The sequence below is a fragment of the Lichenostomus cassidix genome, chromosome 1Aa (genome assembly GCF_008360975.1).
Source record: "Lichenostomus cassidix isolate B80296 chromosome 1Aa, HeHo_3.0, whole genome shotgun sequence".
In the NCBI taxonomy this organism is placed as follows: domain Eukaryota; kingdom Metazoa; phylum Chordata; class Aves; order Passeriformes; family Meliphagidae; genus Lichenostomus; species Lichenostomus cassidix.
In genome coordinates, this window is record NC_139480.1 from 26,056,335 (window position 1) to 26,082,680 (window position 26,346).

General features: G+C 40.5%; 1 protein-coding gene across 4 annotated transcripts in view; it reads left to right on the plus strand.

The window, feature by feature from the left end:
• Positions 1-26,346, plus strand: part of DOCK4 (dedicator of cytokinesis 4) — a 246,548-nt gene that overhangs the window by 170,277 nt on the left and 49,925 nt on the right. For all 4 annotated transcript variants that reach the window (XM_085043039.1, XM_085043060.1, XM_085043049.1 and 1 more), the window contains exons 24-27: positions 383-510; positions 2,655-2,789; positions 6,861-6,959; positions 20,906-21,000. In XM_085043039.1, the coding sequence (XP_084899165.1) occupies positions 383-510; positions 2,655-2,789; positions 6,861-6,959; positions 20,906-21,000 (457 nt within the window). The remainder of the gene's footprint in view (positions 1-382; positions 511-2,654; positions 2,790-6,860; positions 6,960-20,905; positions 21,001-26,346) is intronic.

The window sequence follows — 26,346 nt, forward strand, 5'->3', positions numbered from 1 at the left end:
TAATTCTGTCACATGGCAGGAACACTAGAGCATAATTTCTCATTGTTTTGAATACAAGTGTTACTGTTCTACTTTTCTTTTTTTTTGCCTGTCAGTTCAATAAATACTTTAAATTTTCTTTTATATGTAGTATATTCCACACAGTGGTGTTTTTCTCCATCCATGACATAACATAGTGACTTTCAGCATATTGTTTACTCTTCAAACATTTGTTTAGGATTATGAAGTAAAAGCTTCTTCTTATCAAAAAGGTTGGTTAAAGCAAGCAAAAGCTTCTGCTTATCAGAAATAAGCTTTGGACTGAAGACACATTTTTTATATGTATTAAAATTAAGTGACTCCATGAGAGGCTCCTACTCAAAATTTTTTTCATTTTTTCCAGATTCTCGGTGCATTCTTCTTCCAGTAGTTTTACATCATCTCCACATGCATTTACAAGAGCAGAAGGACCTTATAATGTGTGCCCGTATCCTTAGCAACATATTTTGCCTCATCAAGAAGAACAGTTCAGTGAGTAAACACCATGTCACATCCACTTGAACTTCTTTATATGGCGCAATGATATTTAATGACACAAGCTGGACCTTGCCCAGGAGCATTTAAAAGAGTTCTCTCTGTAATGAATCTGCATAAACATGTCATCTTGATTTTTTCATTACCCTTTCCATGCAAGAGTATGTTAATTGTATCATAGTGTTCTGACAAGCTTTTACACTTAAGTGTTTTGTTGGAAAGAAAGAAATGTCTGCTGTCTTTTAGAAGCATTTTCAATTGTGGGCTGTATTTTCTTAGGGGACACAGGGCTGATAATAGGTAAACAGATCTATGTGAGTATTGCAAGGGGGGGTTGCACTTGCTTGTTAGTTGATAAACTTTGTGGCAAATTTCTGATGTTTGTATTTGTGAATTAATCTGTGAAAGCTGCATATGAGACCTCGCTTAGACTGGTGTATTGCAAATGTGAATGTGATGATAGGTTCTGACAGACAACAGGACATAAGACAATTAAAACCAAGCATTGCCTGTAATTAGTACAAGACATGCATACATTACCTTGTAATGCATTAGTGAGAGCTCCTTTATGTTCTTCTTCATTTCATACCACTGTTGGCAATCAAAGTTTTTCCATCAGTGATTGGATGTGGCTGGCACCTTTGGCACTGTAACTAACAACATGTTCATTCCAGCTGTTGCTGGATTAGTATAAAACCTCATCACAAGGTAAAGTGATAAATACTAAAGCAGAGCTGTGGCTTTAGACTGGGGGGAGGCCTTATATGTCTGGTCTGAATTGCAGGGGATCTTCCATCTGGAGTCACCAAGCCAGACATACACAATTACTAGTGGATATCTACATAAAACTCTCCTGGATGTTCAGGATATGCAGCTACTATTTTTAGTAGTCTTTGAGTAATTGTGACTATTAACAGCTTGGTGACTTAGACATGTTTTTTTGTACATCAGTGCAGAATTTCATTCCTTCCATTATAATCAAGATAATTTAGAGACTGAGGGAACAAGTGAATTTGCAGTAAGGCAGCTTTGAAAATTAAGGCTGTTGGCCATTCTAAAAACAGTTTGTAGTAGTAAAGAGGAGTCCTCATGATGGACACAGTTCCTAAATACTGTGTACTGTCTTTTTTCATAAGTAGCCAAGTTAACAGCTCTTTGATAGTAGATGAAGTGACAGAGAACACTAGATTCAACTTAAGTCCAAACAAGAATTTTGAGTTTTGTTACAAATCATATGCTTTAGGTGCCTAGGAAGCAAAATTAAAACAAAACAAAAACCCAAAATCACTCCTACACTTCAGTGTCATCAAAGTTGATATATTTGTTTGTCAGTTGAGTTTTAGCTTGGTTGTGTGCATTTGATTATTAAGTGTTTCTTTCTGTGAAGAAGTGTCATGTTAAATAATGGACAAAATTGCTCAGATAAAGATGGTGGTTTCTGCTGCAGTTAAGAGTTAAAACAGTCTTGAAGCAGGGAAAACATATTTCCACCTGAATTAAAAAGGAGATGTAGCTACAGCTTGACTTTATCAAGTGTTTTGATGCTGATGGCTAAGGTATTCATGGTCTGTTTTGGCAGTGAACACTTTGGTTCCTTGGTATCGATGTTGTGTACAAGCAGTTGTAGACTTACATAAATACCTAATTTATTTGTGCTACTCAGCTGCTGGGAAGCAATGTAGCTGGTCCTTACTGATGAAGCAGGTCCTGAAGGTTGAACACCATCTGCTTGTTTCTGGTGATAGTTTCAAAGTGTGAAACAGGATTCTGCTTTGTGGATTTTAAGCCTTTCTTCGCAATTTCCCTGGAAGATATATGGGCATTACCTATAAAAGTCTTGCCCAAGAAGTTTTTGTCTATTATTTGCTGCTTTCTTCTAAACATCAATTGAAAACAGAGCTATGCTAATTTTATGAACACTTACACAGAGAAATCCCTGTAACTGCCCTTGGTTATGTAATTAATTAAAAACTGTTAGGAAAAATGAATAGAATTAATATCTGAATTAGAGAATAGTCCCTGTTTCTTGAATGCAGCATTCACAGTAAAACTGTAATTTTTTTCTAAAACTACATCAAAGGAATTATGCCTGTGGTCATATTTCTATTCTAAAATCCTAAATATTTTGTTTTTTATTTAAGGAAAAATCAGTCCTGGAAGAAATTGATGTGATTGTAAACAGTCTGCTAGATATTCTATTAAGGACCATACTAGAGATCACCAGCCGACCACAACCATCAGGCTCTGCTATGCGCCTCCAGTTTCAAGATGTGACTGTAAGTTTCTTGCAATGAAGTATCTCACAATTGTCACTGGTTGGACTACTAGATTTGTGAATATATTGTCTTTATATTGTAATTCACAATGTTAAGAGTTTGTGTATGAGAGAGAGAATGAGGAGGACAATGAAAACCTTTCCTGCATTCTATTCATATTTAGTGGAAATACAATTTTTTTTCGTTAAGTTTATTTGTAGGTTGTGACAAAAAAAACCCCCAAAAAACCAACAAAGCATAAAAACCAGACCCAAAAGATAACATTTCTTTTGAGATTTTCAGGTTATTAATTATTTCAATATGTTCATTTTTTTTTAGCAATGTAATAGCTTTCTGAAACTCTCCTTGAGTTTGAATTCCTGAAAATAGAAGAGTATCAATCAATAACTGTTCCTAAAATGCACACATTTTTTCATGATGAAACAACTCTAAAGATGCCTGCAGAATCTGTGATAACTTGTATTAATCTAAATTTATTACTTGAGAGGCATTTTGTTGTTCTCTGGGCTGAGCATTTGAGCTGTGTTTCTATCACATGAAGCTGAGCATACAGGATAGATTTAGAAGATTAGCAAATGATCTTTTGGTGAACCTGCTATAACAACTCTTGGAAATTAGAAGGTTGAAGTACAGGCATTTAAAGAATAATCTGTGATGAACATTGATCAAATAAAATGAAGTATTATTTTGCTTTGCTTGCAGCAAGGTTTTCACTTTGCTTTTCAGGGGCAAATTGGTTCTAATATAGCCAGGGATCTGACCCCAGTAAGATGTGAGGGGTTAGCATTTTGTGCAGAAAACATACTGTGCTGGGTGATTTACCACCATCTCATTACACATTTGATTTTTTAATTAATTGTCCAGTGTTTACACTGTAACAGTTTTTGTTAATGAATAGATGGTTGCTTTTCAAACCAGAATTTCCTCTGAGATCAAACATTTCAAAACCATTTAATAGCTGCAGAAAAAAATGTGTTGTCAAGGTTTTTTTGCTTGTTTTCTTTTCTACTTTAGACCCACAGAGAGCAAACTGTATATGGCATGTCTGATGGAGCTGACCAAGCTCTGTAATAAGAAAACATCATGCTTTAATCACTGTGATTCAACAGCAATATACAGCTAAGAGTTTGGGGCTTTTTTTCCTTAAATTACAGAATTACAAGTGTATGCTGTGTGGCATATCAGGCCATCACAAGAAAATCTAAGCTGAAGAAAGGGTGGTAGTGTTAGGCTGTAAGTGTAGCAAAGCTCTGATCTCACTGGTTTCTTATGAGATACCCACTTGCTTGCAGATTAAGTTTTCATTAAACACCATGACAGCCTAATTCTTTTGCACCATCAAAAAATTAGACTCTGAAAGTGCTTTCAAGTTGCAAAATTTTCTTTTATGCATCAGAAAAGCCATGTTATTGTCACTGCAGGCTCCCAAAGAATACTTAATGTGGAAGTGACTCACAGCACAGCATAAGGCAATTATATACATTTATGTAGAAATATCATGCAGTATGGGCTTCTGGCAGCACATGGAGCCAGATTCTTGGAACTATTTGTAGAGCATGTATGATAAAGTACTCAGTGTGAGTACAGCAGTAGAGTCTGTTCCAGTGTGTTACCATTATTTCAAACTGCATGTGTCATAAAAAATTCCTTGTGAGATGTACCATGGGAGCACACTTAATAAAATTCTGTCATAGTTTTGAATGAGACATAGTCTTCCTTGTGGAAGTAGTCCCAAACCCATCTCAGTGAGGTCTCCTAGCCCACGTGTCCCTGTTTTTCTTTACAAAGAAACAGAATCAAATCAGGCAGCACTGGGCTTTGTGCTGTCATGACTCCTCCATTTCTTTCATCTCAAGTGGCTTTGATACCCGGATAGCATGTAATTTTCAGCGAGCAGTTAGATGGTAACCTGCAAGATGGGTGTGATGCTTTAAATTGAGCACAAAGAAGACATGGTTTCAGGGTGTCAATGTTACAGATGTTGCATTGACAAACATGGAATTTAATGCTATGGTAAAAGGGAAATTTCTGCTTTAGTTTGTCACTGAACTAGACCTTTGGACTTCCTTAAGAAAAAACGCATTTGCACGTAAAGAGTTGGCAGAAAGCAGTCCAATTAAAGTGAACTTTAATTGATTTCAGATCTTGAAAGCTCAGGCCCTCAGAACCTAAATGAACTGCAATTTAATTGAAAGCTCCATGGTTTTTAATAATTGTGCTCCTTAAATAAGGCACAAAAAATTACTGAAGGAATCTACCTAAGTGATTTTAGTATACTGCTTGGCTTGACTTTTGACACTGGAATTGAACCCTAAATGTTTTTTGTCAAGGTTGTTACGTGTGTGGAATTTGCTTTTGTGCATGATTTGAAAGTTAATCTGTGGAATTTGCTTTTGTGGATGATTTGAAAGTTAATCTGTGGTCAACGCTGGCAGAAATGCTAAAACATACATTTTTATGTTGAGTTAAACTAAAGAAGCTGAATGTTCATTGCTATTTTAAACACCAGCCTGTATAGCTACCTACATCCAAATTAAAAGCTCAAATTTAGAAGTCAGTTGACAATTAGCTAAAGTTGATACCTTTATAACACTAATATGTCTGTCAACTGATAGTACAGCTCTCTATAATAGGTTGTGATTTTTAATATACTACTATTTAAATTGAAACAAATGTGGGAACATAGAAGAAAGGCGACTATAAAGGACTGCTTAAAATACCTAGGCAGGAAAGGAATTTTGTTGCTCAAACTAGCAATTGGGTATACAGATATTTACAAGACAGCAGCTGTAACCTTTGTGTTTATGCCTGCAGCATGAATATTAAGAGATTTTGTAGCCTTAGGATAGATATTGTTTTGAGATTGTGATTCTGTGTTTCTGTGAATGTTATGTTCACTGTAAAACAATGGAAGGCAATAAATTTAGAATCATTACTTTCAGTGTAGAATCTCATTATTAGTTTATCACCATGTTGCCAGTGAAAGACATTGCCTCTCACATGATCAAGTGTACAAGGTATAATCACAAATGAATTAGGCCTTCCAATGCAAAATCCAGAACAGCCACTCCTGTGAAAACATACTTCTTTTTAATATTATTTTCTGTTCTCAATGAAAGATGGAGGGAAATCTTTCAAAAATTTGACTTGGTGAACTAATGAAAGGCACATTTTAAAGTACTGCTATCACCTGTCTGTTCTCCCAGTCTTATTCTCCATTCCTGGTACAGGCCAGAAATGTATTTCCCATTTTTTAGCAAGCTTGTAAGATTTCAGAATTGTACTTTGTAAGCACTGGGATACAAACCAGACTTTTGACTCTTTCCTGTCCTCAACCATTCTGCGGTCAGACGTGACTGATATCATTCAGTCTTTGTTCCCAGTCCAAAAGTGAATAAGCAGGCAGCAAGGGGTAAATGGGAGAACCTGTTCCTTCCTATAATATTTTGTTACTTGACTGCTCACTGGAGATACCCAGTGCAGTTCTCTGCTCCTTCAATGAGAACTTCTTCGGGAAGCCCAAAGAAATTTCTGGTGAAAACATTTTCACAGTTTATTCTGTCCTACAAATGAGTTTTCTTTTTGACAAATCTTGTTTTTTTGACATGACAAAATGTTTTGAAAAATCCCCAGCTAACTCCATTAATTTCTTCCCTAAAGGAAAACTATAGCATTCTTCCCAGAATTGTTGCAAAATACGTTTGTTTATATTTGTTTCAAAGCTGAGTTGACTAAAGAGGTTGTAATTTTAGCAATCTAAGTAATTTGTTTAAAAACAGATACAAGGGAAACAAATCACAAATTAAAATTTTAGTGGTTTAGCCCTGCTGGAACTATTTAAAATAGATTTTTCTAAGCAAGTTAACTCCATTTAGGGAAACATATTTCCTTAAATGGGAAGGAAGTGCATAGATGAATCAATGTATTTTCACAAAATGTGGAGTTGAAGCCTAATTGTAGAATAATTTCCCTTGCATTTGTTAATTATCTTGAAGTGCTTATAATATAACAGTTTAATTTAAGCTCAAGTGCCGAAAACATTATATTTCTCCTCTTGGCTTATCTGAACAGGGGGAATTTGTCTCTTGTTTATTGTCACTCTTGCGACAAATGACTGATAGACATTATCAACAGCTTCTTGATAGCTTCAACACAAAGGAAGAGCTGAGGGTGAGTAACAGAATTTTTTCTACTTGTTCAGGCCTTTTTGTTTCTCTTTTCTCTTTGAGATATCCCTGTGCTTTGATGAATCACTTCAGTATTAAAATGCAATTTGTTTTACTGATTAGCTAACTATTGCACAGGTTTTCTTGGGAACTCAGGTCCACTCTTACACTGGGGCAAGGCTGCTGTTGCTTCTACGATGGCAGCAGAGAGAGTATGGATGGAGTGGACTATATAATTGCTTTAAAGCCACGAACTTAGCCCCCAAACCCGTTTCAAAGATGGTCTCAGTCTAAGGTTACAGTGCTCTTGTTTGATTCTTCCTGTAAGGCAATTGGGGATTTTTTTGTTTGCCTTATTATATTTGCTTGTTTTTTTCATTCTTTAAATTATGCATGGCAATAGCTAACATGCAGCTTGAGAAATGTGTGTTCAACTAACTCTTCATTCCTCCTAGCTGTGCAGCATGTCCATTGGCAGGAGGATGTGTCAGACTTAAAATGTCTGTTTGCTCATTTTGATAATGAAAAAGAGTAACTGCAGGGCTCTTTCGAGGCAGCTTCTACCAGTTTCATTAATTGAGTTACTGGATTTGTGGAGATACAACATTTTTAATTCCTTTTTGGAGGAGGGGTGGGGTTAAAAAAAATTTAAAGTTAAGATTTCCTGCTTAAAGATATACACTAAGATTTCCATTCTGCTGGACCCTGAAAAGCTTATATAGTAAAAAATTTGATCCACACAAAAAAATCTTTAGTAATCATTTATGCACATTATTCAGCCAGTAATCATGTCCCAAAGTGATAATATATATTAGATTTTACTCTTTAATTACCATTTGATAAATGTAAGTACTGCCCTGAAAAGGGGTGTCTAGTCATGGTGCAATTTCAGATTTACTTAAATTCCTGATAGCTGCTTAGAGGTGAAGAGAGCACACCATTTGTGAGTGCCTTTTCTTTGAGTGAGATGGTCATATTGAGCTTGACAGAGAGAAAATGCTGCTAAGAAGTTATCATGAATCAAAAGCACTACCTAGGAGCTGTATAGGGTGAACAATTTTTATATGAGCAATACAACATCTGTTTCCACCTAGCATAGTTGCTGTCCTTAGGCAATTTTTAGTAAATATTGTGGAACCTAGGCATTTTTAGTGGAAATATTTTCCCTTTTGTGTGAGTTCTGAACAGGTATTCCTAAAGGTTTCAGGCTTTAATTCTATTTGATGTATCTGTGAAATATAGCGTTGAGTTTATTCAGACTTTTCTTCCTTCTAGAATTTGAAAAATCTCTGGAATTAATGCTTGAATGGTGTTTGATTTGACACATTTAAATTCCCCCCACGCACATACCCTACTGTTACGCAGAGGCATAAGGAAAGCAGCTGTAGCTGGTGCCATCAGCTATCAAAACAGAGGCCTTAAGAACTCAAGTACAGAGTTTGTTATTTTCATTTAGATCTCATCAAATCAGCATCAGCTCCACCAGTGATTCAGTGGCAGTAGCCTGATCATCTTTAATGCAGCATTCCTTCTCTTCTGAATCTTAAATAATATATTGTTTTTCCCCCTCACTTGGAAATACCAAATATCACTGAGAGCAAGAGGGATAGTTGAGAACTAGTTTATGAGACTGATGTTAATCATGAGGTGATTGTGTATGACTAGGCTATCTAAACCATCTTGCCATTTCCCTTTTTACTTTTCTGCTTTGATTGCTAAGTGTGGAATTTTCTTTGCTTTAAGATAGGTGTCTTAGGAAATAATATCAGTATGGATAAATGAAAACTCAAAAGGTGTAAATATCAGTGATAAGACTTCTTTTTTTCCCTGAGACACTTTGAAGCTGAAATAGTAGCCTTAGTTAATCTAATGGCTAGTTGGGATTTAAACTTTAGTGCTAACTACCATCAGACTGTTCATTTTGCCCCCAGTCAGTGGTATCAAAGTGAATTGGGTCTTTCTGAAGCCACATTATGAGTTACAGATCTGATAAGAGGTTTACAAGGGACTTACCTGAGTGTAACCAAGGCCTTTGAATTGCTTTGTGCTCTGCTTTTTTGCTTTAGCTACCTCTGGTTATAATTAACCATTTATACTAAATGATTAGGCACTTATACCACATGACATTTCATCTTTCTTACAGACTGATTCTCAAGGTGACTATGTCAGTACTTGCATGAATGTATGTTTGCACAGCATTTGTGATACACTTAATAAAAATACCCCCACCAAATGACTTCTCCAAACAAAAATTAATTCATGAAAGTACTTGCAAAAAAGAAAAGAAGGTTATTGTTCATCCTATCAAATTATATTTGCAGTTCTTTTTTTTTTTTTAATCGGTCTATACCAAATTTACTGAAGGCTGTTTCCAGCTTGTTAAACACAGAAAAGCAAAATGGAGACTTTGAAGGAATGACATGTACACATATTTATATGACGTGCATCTGAGTGATGCCTTAAACAAGTAGCTGCTTATGGAAATATTCCCTCTATTTTGTAAATATATTTATCTTAAGTAATTGACATGGTGACTGTTTTTGTCAGTTTTTTTAAGAGAGGTTTTTTCCACTCAAAGCAGAAGATACAAAAAACATTTCATGTTTTAAAACATGCAAATGAAGTATAAAAGAACTGACAGGAGTTTCATGGCTGAGTGGTAGAACCAGGGACTATACTTCACTCACTTTTTGAAACCCTGACTTTAACAAAACAGTAATTTTAAATGCTTCCTTTTATCTTTCAATATTTTTTAAAGGTATGCTCTTTTTGCTTACCACAAAATGCTTTCTTCTTCTAGTAAACATACTTTACAGTAATTTATAGAACAGAGGCACCCTTGTAGGCGGATATTTGCTGCTGTGAAAAAGCTCAAATATAATTTATGACAAAAGGTAACAGTGGAAGTTATAAATAGGAGGAGATCAGTGGGAAAGTGAATGCAAAAAACAGTATATGTTAGCACAATGCAGCTTTGACCACAGCTAGGTGGCTTTGATCAATATGTGTGGGGTTTTTAATTAATAGATTAACAGAAGACTCAACAGGTAAGCATGTACCAGAAGGCCTCGTTTTTATTCGTTGGCACTGTACCATAGATAATGTGACAGAACAGAGATTAGATGAAGGAAAAGATAATATTTCATAGGGATGAGTGTAAACCTTACTAGTTCTGTGATACATCTCTTCCAGCTCAAGGAGCCTGAGCAGGGTAGGGTGGGTGCCAAACCCTAATACAAGTGCAGTTTATTCCACTGTTCTCCAATGGCCCCTGGGACACAGGCTCTGTGAGGTCTGTAGGCGTGGAGAATGTCTCTGGTGGAGAAGCTCTATTCCAGCCACCATCCTTCCCCTGCTATGCAAGGACATCCTCTCACATCTGGGACTTCTGAAAGGACGAGTGCTGGGGCAGAGGGATAGTTCTAAAGCCACTCATTTAGGTGGCTTCTGATGTAGATTAAGAAAGCAGTGAAGGAAAGAAGAGCTGGGAAAAGAGCTGGGCAAGGGATGGATGAGTTGCTCAGGAAGTGACAGCTCACTGTGAAACCGTCCTCTTTCTTTTTGGCATTTGGCACTCTGGATGCTCTACAAAACCTTGATACCAAGTAGGCTGATAATCCTGCAGCATGAATCAAAGCAATGGAACGTCGAGCAATTAGCATCAAAGTGTACTGTTGACCTGTCTTGGTTTGAAAGACAGGTGTCTGCCAAGAGAGGCTGAACTCTCCTCTAGAGCAGAGGATGTGATTTTTTTTCTCCTCCTCCCTCCGAATTATTTAATTTAATAAATCAAGGGCTTTCAGGCAAAGGTATGGGAAAAAAGGAGTATCAGTTCTTTACTAGTATCTATAAACAAACAATAACAGTAATAGCAAGCTACAACTAGAACCAGAAAACCAAACAGCAGATAATGTGAGCTGCTGAACTTTCTCCCGTGTGGTGTAATCACGGTTGCAAGTAGCAGGGGCGCTGTTGAGCTCCCGGCCGGCCAGGGCAGGTGCAATGACTCCCGAGCGGCTGCAGGTGGCGCTGTGGCGCAGGGTCAGGTCACTGTCCGGCAACTGCAATGGCGACGGGCTGAGGAACACGCAGCGCAGCAGGAAACAGCTCAGGGCAGCGAGGGAACAGGGCAGCAGGAGAGGGCGCTCTCTCTCTCTCTCCGGCCAGCGAGAATTTCTACAGTCACAGCAAACGCCGCGGTCTCATGCGGCAGAGGGCGGGGGCAGGCAGCAGAGGCAGCTGGACTCTCCCGGCAGTAGCCACGAGGGAACCGCAGCCCGGGGGGGGGGGGGAAACGTGCCCTTCCCCGCGAGGAGAAAAGTTGAATCAAAGCTCACCCAGCCAGGAGGGAAGAGAAACAGGGCACAGTTGGATCTCCTCTGGTAGCAGCTGGAAAGCCAGGAGGCAGCAGCCTCTCCCCTCAGCGTCCGAACCACGAGAGAGAGTGTTCCCCAGCAGGCTCTCCCTTACCTAGCCCTGCCCAAAACTTAGCCATTGTCTTTTACAAAAGGCTTGATCACTCTGAACATCGGATCGTTTGTTACCTGGCAACAGGAATGGGGAGGAATTCTCAACCCCCAACATAATCCACCCCGAATTTTTTCCCATTCTAACACGTTACATTGAGCTTAAATATTTAGATTATATACTTACATGTATTACTCTAATTATATACATATATACATACAGATATGGATACACGCACAGTGTTATGGATAATTCAACCCCAACTAAGGTCTCTCTGAGGTATGCATCGTACTTCTCTATTCTTTTGCATCACCCACCAGGTACACCCTGGACCCTGAGCGAAAACAACCCCACGGGTGGGTCTGTCTTTGCCTGAGGTAGAATTAATTCAAACAGTTTTTTTTAGCATGCCTCTCATGTGTACCACTGGAACTTTATCCCCGTCTGCTGTTTGCAGGGGTTCAGATTGAGCAGGGCCAGCTCGGTTGGTGGAACCTCGGGTGTTAACTAGCCAGGTGGCCTTGGCTAAATGTTGTTCCCAACCTTTAAAAGTCTCTCTGCCTAAAGCTTTCAAGGTGGTTTTTAGCAGACCATTGCATCGCTCCACTTTGCTAGCAGCAGGTGCATGATAAGGAATGTGGTACACCTACTCAATGCTATGTTCCCTAGCCCAGGTGTTTATGAGGCTATTTTTAAAATGAGTTCCGTTGTCTGATTTAATTCTCTCAGGGGTACTATGCCTCCACAGGACTTGATTTTTAAGGCCCAGGATGGTGTTACGGGCAGTGGCGTGAGGCACAGGGTAGGTTTCCAGCCACCCCGTGGTGGCTTCTACCATTGTGAGCACGTAGCGCTTGCCATGACGGGTTTGAGGCAGTGTGATGTAATCGATCTGCCAGGCCTCTCCATATTTATATTTAGACCACCTTCCACTATACCACAGGGGTTTTACCCGCTTGGCTTGCTTGATGGCAGCACACGTCTCACAATTATGGATTACCTGGGAGATACAGTTCATGGTTAGATTTACCCCTCGGTCTCGTGTCCACTTATAGGTGGCATCTCTGCCCTGATGACCTGAGGCATCATGGGCCCAACGAGCTAGGAACAGCTTCCCCTTGTGTTGCCAATCTAAATCTATTTGTGACACTTTTATCTTTGCAGCTTTATCTACTTGTTCGTTGTTTCGGTGTTTCTCATTAGCTCGGCTTTTGGGGACATGGGCATCTATATGACGGACTTTCACAGGTAGTTTCTCCACCCTAGCGGCAATGTCTCGCCATTCATCAGCAGCCCAGATTGGTTTTTCTCTACGCTGCCAGCTGGCTTTCTTTTACTTTTCTAGCCAACCTCATAGAGCATTGGCTACTATTTATGAATCAGTGTAGAGGTAAAGCTTTGGCCACTTCTCTCTTTCAGCAATGTCTAGGGCCAGCTGAACGGCTTTGAGTTCAGCAAGTTGACTCGATCTCCCCTCTCTTTTTGTAGCTTTTGCGACCCGTCGGGTGGGGCTCTATACAGCTGCTTTCCACTTCTTATTTGCCCCCACAATACGACAGGAACCATCAGTGAACAGAGCGTAGCGTGTTTTATCTGGTGGCAGTTGGTTGTAAGGTGGAGCTTCTTCTGCGCGAGTTACTTGTTCTTGCTCTTCTTTATCCGTGAGGTTAAAGTCTTCACCTTCGGGCCAATTTGTAATTATTTCTAAGATCTCAGGGCGATTCGGGTTTCCAATACGGGCGCGCTGTGTGATGAGAGCAATCCATTTGCTCCACGTGGCATCGGTGGCATGGTGGGTTGAGGGAACTTTTTTCTTGAACATTCACCCCAGCACTGGCAGTCGGGGTGCAAGGAGAAGTTGGGCTTCTGTACCAATTACCTTTGAGGCGGTTTGGACTCTTTCATAGGCTGCTAGGATTTCCTTCTCGGTGGGAGTATAGTTGGCTTCAGACTCTTTGTAACTTCGGCTCTAGAATCTCAGTGGTCGACCTCGAGTCTCGCCAGGCACCTTTTGCCACAGGCTCTAGGACAGACCATTTCCCTCGGCTGCAGAGTAGAGCACATTCTTCACTTTTGGTCCTGTCCTGACTGGGCCAAGGGCTACTGCATGAGCGATCTCTTGCTTGATCTGAGCAAAGGCTTGTTGCTGTTCAGGGCCCCAGTGGAAATCGTTTTTCTTGCGTGTCACCAGGTAGAGAGGACTCACAATTTGGCTGTACTCGGGGATATGCATCTTCTAGAAACTTATGGCGCCTAGGAAGGCTTGTGTCTTCTTCTTGTTGGTTGGTGGGGACATCGCTGTGATCTTGTTGATGACTTCGGTAGGAATTTGACGTCGGCTATCTTGCCACTTCACTCTTAGGAACTGGATCTCTTGGGCAGGTCCTTTGACTTTGCTCTTCTTGATGGCGAAACCGGCTTTTAGGAGAATTTGGATGATTTTCTCTCTTTTCTTAAACACTTTTTTCGCTGTGCTCTCCCACACAATGATGTCGTCGATGTACTGCAGGTGTTCCGGAGCTTCACTCTTTTTCAGAGCAGCTTGGATCAGTCCATGGCAGATGGTGGGACTGTGCTTCTACCCCTGGGGCAGTCGGTTTCAGGTATACTGCACGCCCCTCCAGGTGAAAGCAAACTGAGGTCTGCACTCTGCTGCCAGAGGAATGGAGAAAAATGCATTTGCAATGTCAATAGTGGCATACCACTTTGCTGCCTTGGACTCTAGCTCATACTGGAGCTCCAGCATGTCTGGCACAGCAGCACTCAGAGGTGGAGTCACCTCATTCAAGGCACGATAGTCTACAGTCAATCTCCATTCTTCGTCAGATTTGCGCACAGGCCAGATGGGGCTGTTAAAGGATGAATGGGTCCTGCTGACCACCCTTTGGCTCTCTAGCTCACGGATCATCTTGTGGATGGGAACCACAGCATCTCGATTAGTCTTGTATTGCCGGCGGTGCACTGTCGAGGTGGCAATTGGTACTTTTTGGTCCTCCACCTTTAAAAGTCCGACTGCAGAAGGGTTCTCTGATAGACCAGGCAAGGTGTTCAATTGCCTCACGCCCTCTGCCTCGACAGCAGCTATTCTAAAAGCCCACTTGAGTCTTTTCGGGTCTTTGAAATAGCCGTTACGGAGGAAGTCTATGCCCAGAATACATGGAGCCTCTGGACTAGTCACAATGGGATGTTTTTGCTACTCCCTCTTCGTCAGGCTCACCTCGGCTTCAACCAGGGTCAACTGCTGTGATCTCCCCGTAACCCCAGCAATAGAAATAGATTCTGCTCCCGTAAGTCTCGATGGCATTAGGGTACACTGCGCACCTGTATCAACTAGCGCTTCATATTTTTGTGGCTCTGATGCGCCAGGCCATCGAATTTACACAGTCCAAAAAACACGGTTTTCCCGTACCTCTATCTGGCTAGAGGCAGGGCCCCTCTAGCACTGGTCATCATTCCCTTCTTGATCATACATTTCAGAGGTTCCTTCAAGGGGATCTGACCCATCATCTTCCTTTCTATTGTACCTAGCAGGTCGGCCACGGGAAGCTGAGGCTACCTTCGCTTTAGCAGAACCCCCTTGGCCAGCATTTCTCTCCTTAAGCTGACGCACCCGTGCTGCCAGGGCAGTAGTGGGCTTCTCATCCCACCTCCTCATGTTTTCTCCATGGTCATGCAGAAAAAACCACAACTCAGCTCGTGGGGTGTACTCTCTCTCTCTAGCTGGGGGGCGTCGGGCTCTGGTATCGGGGCCTGTGACTCTCACTGGTGCCACATTAATCTTCTTCATCTCGTCCCTAATTTTCTTCTTTAGGTCCTTCATCTCCTCTTTAATCTCTTTCCTGAGGTCTTTAACCACAGCAGAGACCTGAGCTTGCATTGGGTCACTGATCACACTTGCATAATACCTGAGCCTGTTAACTACTGAACCCACCGTCTCTCGATTGCTAGCAACATTAATAGTTGCAAGGTAAGGGGCATGATGGTCTGGCTCTCGCCTTATAAAGTTCCACATCATTGGCGTGGTGCACCTGACCTTATCAGGGTCATTTTCGTGCTGTCCATCCCCTCCAAAGAGCATCTCCATTATGGCTGCTTCTCTCAGCCGTTGGATTCCTTCTTCAATGGTCTTCCAGGACAATTTACGGTAGGGATCATGCATTTGGTCTTTGTCGTCAAACTTCTCTCTTACACTCATTAAAAGCCTCTCCCAGAGAGAAAGGGGCCCTGTCTCCCTCGCGAACACTTTGTCAACAGCCGGGTTTTGGGCCAAGGGTCCCAAATTCTTTGCTTCATTATTATCCAGCTGCACTCTTCGGCCCATAAGGTTCCAAACCCGAAGTAACCAGGTTAGGAAGGCTTCGTGTGTCCGTCTCTTAACATCATCTCGCAGCTTACGGAGAGTATCAAAGTTGAAGGACTCAGTGATGATTATGGGCTCGGATTCTACTGCTGGTTGTGAGGGCAATGGCTCCCCATCATCATTAACTGGGCGTACTGATTTGGTCTTATACTTTGTACGCACCAGAGGGGCAACTTTGGCTGGCTGTGGCTGCTCTTGGGATTTAGCTGGAACCTGGATGGTCGTAACATCTGTAGGTTCCACTGCTGCACCATCAGACTCTTTCCCTTTGGGGCGAGAAGAGGGTTTTATACCTGCTAGGGAGATGTATTCCTTCAGCAGCTGGTGTATTCTGTGTATCATCTCTTCTACTAGCACCCCCACCCATTCTGGACGGTTTGTTTCTGAGGCAGGCTGTTGGACAGAGTCAGGCTGTGGGGTATCCCCAGGCTCTGCAACAGCCTTGGGCTCTGTGGCTGCATCCTTGTTCTCTGGCACAGGTGTTGGAATGGTTACCCAGGGTATTTTCACCTTATCCCGGAATGCAAGGTAGGATAAACCTATCAGCCACAGCAGCATCAGCCACTGTATGATATCATAAGCATTTAGAGAATTTCCAAACCTTTCGAGCATTAGTTGAGTAGGCCCAAAATAATGAATAAAAGGTTGAGAGGAACCTTCTCTTGGTGTTATCTCTTCACAAAAGGTACCATTACCAAATAAACTCCAAAAACATGTACTGACGGTGTCAAAAAACTGTAGCCATGTGCCTGCCGTTAAAATGAACTGAAAGATCTAGAGGTTCTTCACCCTATTGGCCCATTGTGCAAACTGGATGACAGCCACAATAACCTTAGTTATAGGACCCATGTTTAGGTAGGGAGCTGCAAATGGGAAAAATGTGGTCACAATTATGTGCCAACCAAACCAGGGTATACTCAGCATAGTACCACTCAATGAGATTTTCATGTTCACCACACTAAAATAGGTCTCACAGAAACTGTTATTCTTTTTTCTTCTAATGCCTTCGTGCCCCACGTTGGGCGCCAAGATCTGTCTTGGTTTGAAAGACAGGTGTCTGCCAAGAGAGGCTGAACTCTCCTCTAGAGCAGAGGATGTGATTTTCCTTCCCCTCCTCCCTCCGAATTATTTAATTTAATAAATCAAGGGCTTTCAGGCAAAGGTATGGGAAAAAAGGAGTATCAGTTCTTTACTAGTATCTATAAACAAACAATAACAGTAATAGCAAGCCACAACTAGAACCAGAAAACCAAACAGCAGATAATGTGAGCTGCTGAACTTTCTCCCGTGTGGTGTAATCACGGTTGCAAGTAGCAGGGGCGCTGTTGAGCTCCCGGCCGGCCAGGGCAGGTGCAATGACTCCCGAGCGGCTGCAGGTGGCGCTGTGGCGCAGGGTCAGGTCACTGTCCGGCAACTGCAATGGCGGACGGGCTGAGGAACACGCAGCGCAGCAGGAACAGCTCAGGGCAGCGAGGGAACAGGGCAGCAGGAGCGGGCGCTCTCTCTCTCTCTCCGGCCAGCGAGAATTTCTACAGTTACAGCAAACGCTGTGGTCTCATGCGGCAGAGGGCGGGGGCAGGCAGCAGAGGCAGCCGGACTCTCCCGGCAGTAGCCACGAGGGAAACGCAGCCCGGGGGGGGGAACGTGCCCTTTCCCGCGAAGAGAAAAGTTGAATCAAAGCTCACCCAGCCAGGAGGGAAAGAGAAACAGGGCACAGTTGGATCTCCTCTGGTAGCAGCTGGAAAGCCAGGAGGCAGCAGCCTCTCCCCTCAGCGTCCGAACCACGAGAGAGAGTGTTCCCCAGCAGGCTCTCCCTTACCTAGCCCTGCCCAAAACTTAGCCATTGTCTTTTACAAAAGGCTTGATCACTCTGAACATCGGATCGTTTGTTACCTGGCAACAGGAATGGGGAAGAATTCTCAACCCCCAACATGACCCAAATTAAAATGCTTTGTAGGTGCACTTGCAGAGATCCAGTGAAGAGTCTGATCTGCTTTGCAGAGGATTTTACATGCATGCTGAGAAATGTGCAAAGAAATTCCAAGGCACTTTTTGATTAAATGAAGGGAGTTTTTTCAGTCCTTCAGAAGGCTGTGCTTCTCACTTAATCAGTTTGAAAATTTCATTGAGCAAATATTGCTGCTCAAGGAAAACCAAACTGTGATATTACATCATTTAATCACAGAATCATAAAATGGCTTGGGTTGGAAGGAACCTTAAAGATCAGGCAAGGACACCTTTCACTGGACTGTGTTGCTCAGAGCCCCATCCACACTGGCCTTGAACACTTCCAGGGATGGGGCTTCCACAACCTGTCCCAGTGCCACTCTATCCTCACAGTAAAGACTTTTTTCCTAATATCTAATCAAAACCTTCTCTCTTTCAGTTGAAGGCCATTCTCTCTTGTCCTGTCACCTCATGCCCTTTGAAATAATCTCTCTCCATCTTTCTCACAGGCTCCCTTCAGATACTGGAGGGGTTTCAATTAGGTCACCCTGCAGCTTCCTCTTCTCCAGGCTGAACAATCCTAATTCTTCCAACCTTTCTTCACAGGAAAGGTCCTCCATTCCTCTAACCATCTTGGTAGCCTCATTTGGACTCACTCCAACAGGTCCCTGTCCTTCCTGTGATGGGCCCCAGAGCTGGAGGCAGCACTCCGGTGGGATCTCCCCAGAGTGGAGCAATGTGGCAGAATCCCCTCCCTTGCCTGGCTGGCCATGCTGCTTTTGATGCAGCCCAGGATGCAATTTGGTTTCTGGGCTGTGAGTGCACTTTGCCTGCTCATGTCCAGCCTCTCATGCACCCCAAGTCCTTCTCAGCAGGGCTGCTCTGGATCTGTTCATCCCCAGCCTGTGTTTATACAGGGGGTTGCCCTCACCCAGCTGCAGCACCTTGCGCTTGGTCCTGTTAAAACTCATGACATTCCCACCAGCCCACTTCTTGAGCTTGTCCAGGTCCCTCTGGATGGCACCTCTTCCTTCAGGTGTGAAGTTTTTAAGTGGTGTGAATTAGTACTAGACCTTATAGTACTATCTAGTATTATCTTACAAATAGTACTAGACCTTTTGCACACTAGGCAGGAATATTAAGAGATGGTATTTAGAGTATGTAAAAGGACAACATTGCCTCCTTTTTGTCTCTTAAGATAGACGACATATGAGACATTAGTTCTATCTGTACTCAACCAACCAAATGTTAGTTCACTTATAATGTTTTTTAAATGTTAAAATCTGTTACTAAATCTATGTTTTGCGTCTAATATCACTAATCACTACATTGATGACACAATTTTCTATTTTTTCAGTGAAAATTAGAGATAATTAGCCTGCTATTAATGATTCAAAATTTAATGCCAGTGTCTACATTTGCTTTGTTTTAAAGTTTGCTTGGAATAAAATATTTATTCTGATTCTAGCCTAGTTACCCAAAGAAATGAAGTACACATGACCTTCCTTTCTGTTATTCTTAATGACTTTTGAACAAGCTGTCTCAAAGGCACTAAGTTTACACCTCATACAGCCCTTGGGTTTTAAATCTTCAAACCACTGCATGGTTTTATGGTTTCTCAATAGCAGCCATTTGGCCTCTTCAGTTCAGCAGTCCCCTGGTTAGATCCCTAATGGCAGCAACCTGTATTGTGTCTGAACAACAGACAGGGTAAAAAAGGAATATGGAAGAATCTGGGATGTTAATGTGATGTGATCTTCAGCAACATTCAAGGCATTGTCAAGTTGTTGGGATTATGCCACAGAGCTATGGGATTACTGCAGGGGAGGGAGGTAACCTCTGCAAAATAAAAAGGCAGTTAAGTACAGGGTGCAAAGCTATAGCAAAATGGCCTGGAATAAATGCATTGCTCATAGAGGTAGGTGCTTGTTTATCTGTAAAGCTGGTCACATGCATTCAAACAGTATGTTATCTGCAATGAGTATTGTTTATACTCTGTAATACAGACAATTTGTTAACATCTTGCTCAGAATACAGGTTGTCTCTTTTATGTAATCTTCTCTGGTGGGTGGGTGTGGGGATCTCATTTGCCTTACCCAGTGCCTGTATTCATCCCCCTTTACAGAGATTCTCTAATGAAAGACATCTGTTGTGCAATGCCTGTCATCTGCACTTTGATAAATGCACTTGAGAATGTATTTTGGTGTTCAAAATTATTTGTATCTTCATCTCATCTATGTTTTGGGGTAACTCTCTACAAGTGATGTGGGCAGAATAAATACCAAACATTTCAAGGTCAGGTGCTGTACTGATTCTGGTAGATGTGTTTATATCACTTGCTTCATGCTCTTCATGTTGTCAAAAGCTCAATTTTCATACTAAAAGAATACTGGCAGTACTATACACAATCAAGATGGCCTGTTAGAAGTACCCTTGCTGTTAGTTTTATTTGTGAAAAGATAAACAAACAAACAAACAAAAACGTGCTGTGAGGAATAGTTTAGTTATTAGTGAGTTAAATGGCATAGGAGATGATAATTGCTAAAAGCTTTCAAGCAGTGGTTTCTACACTCAAAGTAGCTCAGAGGTGTTGACTGTTTTTTAGATCCAGCAAATGAGGCAGAATGTGGAGTGACCTGCACAGAGCCACCCAGCTGCACTACCAGTTACAGGACCTGGGCACCTCTGTTGGAGTCACTGGTCTTTGCCAACTCAGTGATAAAATTGTCCTTACACTCTCTCTCTATCCACCAAATAATGACTCTTGTAGAATAAATCTTGAAAGCAATGAAAGCCTGGCATGATTAGGGAGATATTCTGAACTCTCTGGTGTTTGTAAAGTGCTTTTTTGATTTGCAAATTGTTCTCAATTTCACATTTGTGGAAGTGTATGGGTGGAAACCAAATGCATCTTTGACATTTCTTTTATGCATTGCTGTCAATCAAATAGCACCATTATATTATTTTCATCATTTTAAGAAGAAAGGATTAAATCACTATTTGAAGCTTTCTTGGGAATTAATAAAAAAAAGCATTCAGAGGTGTATCTATGGTGAAAATAAGTACAATTCTGCTATTTCTATAATGATTTTTTTCTCTCTGATTAAAATATTTTTAAAGCTCACTGCTCTTTTTAATGCAGCAAAGACATATGACTACTTCTTTTCCTTCCAAAGGATTTCCTGCTGCAGATTTTCACAGTATTTCGGATACTAATACGACCAGAGATGTTTCCAAAAGACTGGACAGTGATGCGTTTGGTTGCAAACAAGTAAGGCATTTTTAATGTTATTAAAAAATACGGGTAGTACGCACAGATCATGGTAAAAATAAAGTTATATGATATATGTAATAAAAATTCAATAGATTTTTTATAATGCTGGCTGCAGTTTTTCACTTTTTACGTTAAGATTTCAAATATCTGGATTTCTTTCATACCACAAATTTAGACTATAATCTGTACCTCTCTCTGTTCTGAATTTTAGTAAGCACCTCTAAGTGGAAACTCAGAAACACTTTTACAGAATAAAGCTGCAAAGCATCAACAGCTTTGTTTTCCAAGTAACAGGATAAGTCTTTAAGGAACATCTTTTCAAATTAGTGTCTTGAAATGCTGAGTTGGTAAAGATCTGTTTGCTCTCAAGAAGAAATTATCAGCTGTAATATCATTAACAATGTTTTTGCATGTTTGTTCATTTAGTGTTCATCAGAAAAATCACACATTAAAAATCGCAAATCAGGAAATGAAGTACAGCACGGGCAACAGTCACATAAGGCTCTAAGCACTGCTTAGAGAGATTTTCAGATGAAACCTGCCCATGAGCCATTCTTTCTCTGCTCACGCCTTATTTCTAAAGAAACAGATTCCCAGCATTTCTAAGAAGTAATTACAACAGGTCTGAAACTGTTAAGTTTTATTTCACCTACATCACCACCTATCCTTTTTGCAGTCTTAGCTTTAGATCAGATAAGCAACTGAAGTGAGTTATACAAACTTCAGTGTCAGCAGAGGAGGGGGGTTGTGTTGGGCAGACCTAGGAATCCAGGATGTAGGATTGATTTAAACTTTCGTGGTATGTGTTGCAATGCCTGATTGAAATTCAGTTTTAGTCTGCATTGTGCCTGCTGACTTCAAGGAGAATTTAAATTTGTGGTTCTGTACGAACTACTAGTAGAAATATTATTGGTACAATTAAATTTAGCAACACTTGTGGTCATGATCTGTATTTGTTGTATGTGTGTGTGTGGACATGCAAACATAATAGTATTTGTTCAAACTTCATAATGACTTGAAAAAATTAACACTTTTTGTTAATTTTTATTACCTCAATGTTGCTAATCTTGCCAAGTTTGAATTGCAGGAAAAAGAAAGTTTCTAATTAAAGAATGGATATGATTGTTTCTGTGTATGATTTTAAGTAAGGTATGACTGATACCAGCCTGCATCTGGTAAACATGCTTAAAAAATAAACTGTGAAACACAAGAAAGAGGGGAAAAACACAGGAACTTTTGGATGAAATAAATAATCTAGGAAATGGTTATATGTTCCAGTAACAGCTGGCTTGGCAGATGGCTTTACAGCAGCTGACATGTACAGAACTAAGGTTTAGGAATGTGTTTGGCACGTGTTTCATGGCTGGTGATGTTCAGATGATACCAAGTTCTGCAAAAGGAGCGCTTTTCTTCACCAGTATTTTAGCAACCATCACACATCTCCCTTTACTAATCCATGTCATGTTGTTTCTGACCATTTTGGAGGTGAGTCTATACTCAGTTCTGTCAGACAAAGAAGATAGGCAGAAGTTGACAGTAACTGCTGATGGGAATTGGCCATGAGAAGCTCATCAGACCAACTAACTGATCTTGGTATCACACAATTGCATAAGCACTTCTGCCAGCAAGTGGCATGTAAACACATCTTTACCAATTCAGCTTTCAATAATTACCCAGCTAGGATTTGTTGCTATGTGGAGGAAGTGCTCGTTTGCTATGAAACAGGGGTGCTTAAACGTGTGGGCAAAGCTGAAGCCTCATTATTCCTATATTTCTATTCTGTTACTTCTTGAGACAGCAGAAAGGAAAATCTGCTTCTGTTCTCTCCTGAGCTGCTGAGAACTAGTATTAGAGCTCTTTCTGAATGGGAGCTTCTTCTTTTACCTCGTGTCCCTCACTGCAATGGCAGTGACTGCTTTCCTTCACATTCCTCAAGCTGTTCAAAAGCACAGTCAGAGCAGCAGCTTTGCTAGAATTGTTCCACCCCAAAATCTTTAAGTGCAAAGGAGAGAGCCAAGAGGCAGGATGTGAAATCAGGGCGCTGCCTGCCCCACAGAAAGAAGTGAGCTGTTCTTCCTGAGCTTCACTTGATCAGCCAGAACACTTCCAGGGAGACTCTTCAGAACTGAAGGCAAAATTTCTTGAACTCTCTGCTCCATTCATGCCTTAAAGAAAAACTAGAAGGTCTAGCCCATCTTTTTAAGAGCAGAATCAAGGGGTCCAATAACAGTCAGGGTCTTTTCTAACTCCTGCTTTCCAGGAATAAACAACTGCCATATTTCCTGTGCCCGCTGGCCACCTTCTCACCTGTCTGGCCTTTCACTTGAGACTGTAGCTCACCTGCAGGCAGTGTGTGTGTCATGGGAGCTTCACCTGTCACTGCAGTCACATCAACAGCAGCACTGCTTTTCTCTCCCCTGTCCCTAGAGTGATATAAAAATTCAAACTGTCTGGTATTCACAGGAAGAGAGATTTAGCCTGTCTCATCCTGGGGAAGAAATAAGTCTTAGCAAGGATATAATCAAGCAATAAGCTTTTCCTGGGTGAGAAATTACATTTTTTTCTCTTACTTATGTATGCAGAACTACAATTACCTGAAATATTTCTAAGCTTTAAAATGCCATGGTTCTTAAAATAAACAATATTTACATATAAAAATATCGCTGCCCCCCAGCACCTAGGGGTTTTGTTTTCTTTCTAGTTGCAATGTTTTCAGTAGTCATGTAGCATCTGATAGTTGGATGCTGTCTGAGAAATCAAAAAACCCACCAAAACCAGAAAATACCATGAGCTCAAGAAGACAAATCTATAACTATCCAGAAATAAAGATGTTTCATAAAGACACATGTATGATCTAAAGTTCTGAATGTTCTTATGCCCAACATGTGAAAGTAATAATGGCTAGCATTATAAAGTGTCAACTGACTTCTAAAATTTGAGAAATAAAGTAATGTTTAAAAAGGCAAACTTAGCACTAAAGCAGGGGAATAGATTTTTTTGTATTGTATTCTGTAATGGAGAACATCCAAAAACATTCTTCTAACAGTTGAGCAATGAGACAAAAATAACTGTTTAAAGCTTCACAACCATGCAATATCTGTTGTGAGCTACACTGTGCATGCAGGAAAGCAAAATAATTACTTATGGTTTAATATTTCTAACATGGATGTTACTACTGAGTGACCAATACAGCTTTATGTATACTATGGAAAATATAATTTTAATTTCTTTCATTCTAGGAGTAGACTTTCTACATCATTTAGGTAGTATCTAGCTTCTATTTGTAACTTCAAAGGAGCACTACATAATATAGGAAGATGTCTGAATCAGTTGCCTAGCACCAGAGAGAAATACTAAATTTTATAGCAAAAGATGCCTGACTAAAATTGAAGCTTCTGGAGAAGACCTTCACAGTCTCAACTGGAAATCACTGTGTAATGGCCAGTGGCTTCAGTTACCTTAAGGTTAGGAAAAGACTGACTTGTCTAATGCTTTAATTGCCTGGTGTCTTTTGAGAGCAGTTAACAGACTCAGCAGAACTCCAGGTATGCTGTGTCACTAACAATTGAGGAGGGATTTGGAGAGCAAAGGAGTTTCAATTACTTGTTGAGCAAATGTTTGATATTCATAACATACTATGCCTGTGTATTTTTGAAAAAAGAACTAATTTTCTGCTGCTCTTGGTATGCAAGGAGCTTTAATTTTCAAGATCTCCGTGTAATTAACTATGTATTTCCTTTCAGCATTCTGCTTAATGGTAGGGATGCTAGGTCATCAAGTCCTCAATTTGAATATTAGAAGCAGACATAATAGATGTATGAATAGTATTATTTAAATTAAAATAATTGATCTGTAAAGTAAGGTTTACATAGTATGTAGCTTACACTGAAATTTCAAAGGTATCTGCTGACAGTTGGGCATAAGGACTTTAAGCAGAGAATCATTTTGGTTATCAAATTCAGTAATGACTGAAATACTTTACTATTATTATTATGATTATTATTATTGAAAAGTAACTCAAATGGAATACATAGTAAAGGAAGATATCAAATCATCATTAGTGTCATTACGGCTGTTTGCAAGATCCCTGTTAGCTCCCATGGTGTGGGAGTCTGAGACTCCTACAATGAGCAAAAATTCTTGCTTTTATGTAATACATAGTGTTGATAACAACATTTTTGCTTTTATGTAATACAAAACATTGCTAGCAACTGAACCTGACATTCAGTCTCTCACAAAAAACATATATATGTACATAGGCATGCATGTATAAATAAGCTCATAAACATGTAGCAATACATACATGCACATATACATGATTAAAGGTTTATTTCATTTCTTTCTGAAATATGAAAGAAATTTTTTTTCTGTTCAAATACCTCTATATTTGGGAATATTTCACTCAGAAACAGCAAAGGATGGAATGAGATGCTGATGTTATACATTTGTCCTATATCAGCATTGGAAAGGAAAGCTTTCATTTTCTACCACTGGCTGCCCAGGCAAAAGCTAAGTTGCCACAGCACAGCCCAGGCATTAAACAGTTGATGAACTTCTGGAATCTTTTAAACAGCTTATTGCAGAAAGGTTTGCTTTGAAAATTTGATGGAGAAGCCACTCCATCAACAATGACCTGACGAGACACAGGGTTAGCATCCTGTGTATGAGCCCAGAATAACTTAGTAGCTAAAAGCAGAGGTTTTTCTCCTGTAAAGCAGACATTCTGAACAAATATGCAGCAGGTGGTAAGAGGAAGAAAAGCAAATCTTGTCACAAACTCAGTGGTTTATAGTTTGATACTCAGATGGATTTCAAATGAATGTTGTTGTTTGGAAATTGCTGGCTGGGAATCAGCTTGGAATGTGAGTACCTTACTGGATGAGGCAGCTGTCCTCTGGCTGCTGCCTGTGCTTTCTGCATTTTTGCTTTTTTTATATACAAGCACCCCCAACCTTAGCTTGTTTTCTGTTCTACCTGATTTTAGATGGTTGCAGATTCAAAATAACAGATTGTGGGTCAAAAACAATGTCCTCAACCTTGTGTGTTCCATCTGGTGTTTTGAGGGTTTTTCTATCTGCAGCATACCCTCTCATGTTAGAGCCCCACATTTTATCAACTAATCCATATAATATCTTTGGCTTACCAAATAAATAAAACCCAAGCTAAGCCCTATAGGAAGAAATACTTGCACTGCAATTATTCTGTTATCTCAGGAAAATTCTTCAAAAAATATTCTAAAAATTGCATTTAAGATGTCTTTTTTATTCACCTCCTCATAAGAATTGAAGCAGGTCTTTCTCTTCAGTTTGACCTGCCATGGAAGGAATGTAGCAAGAAAGGAAT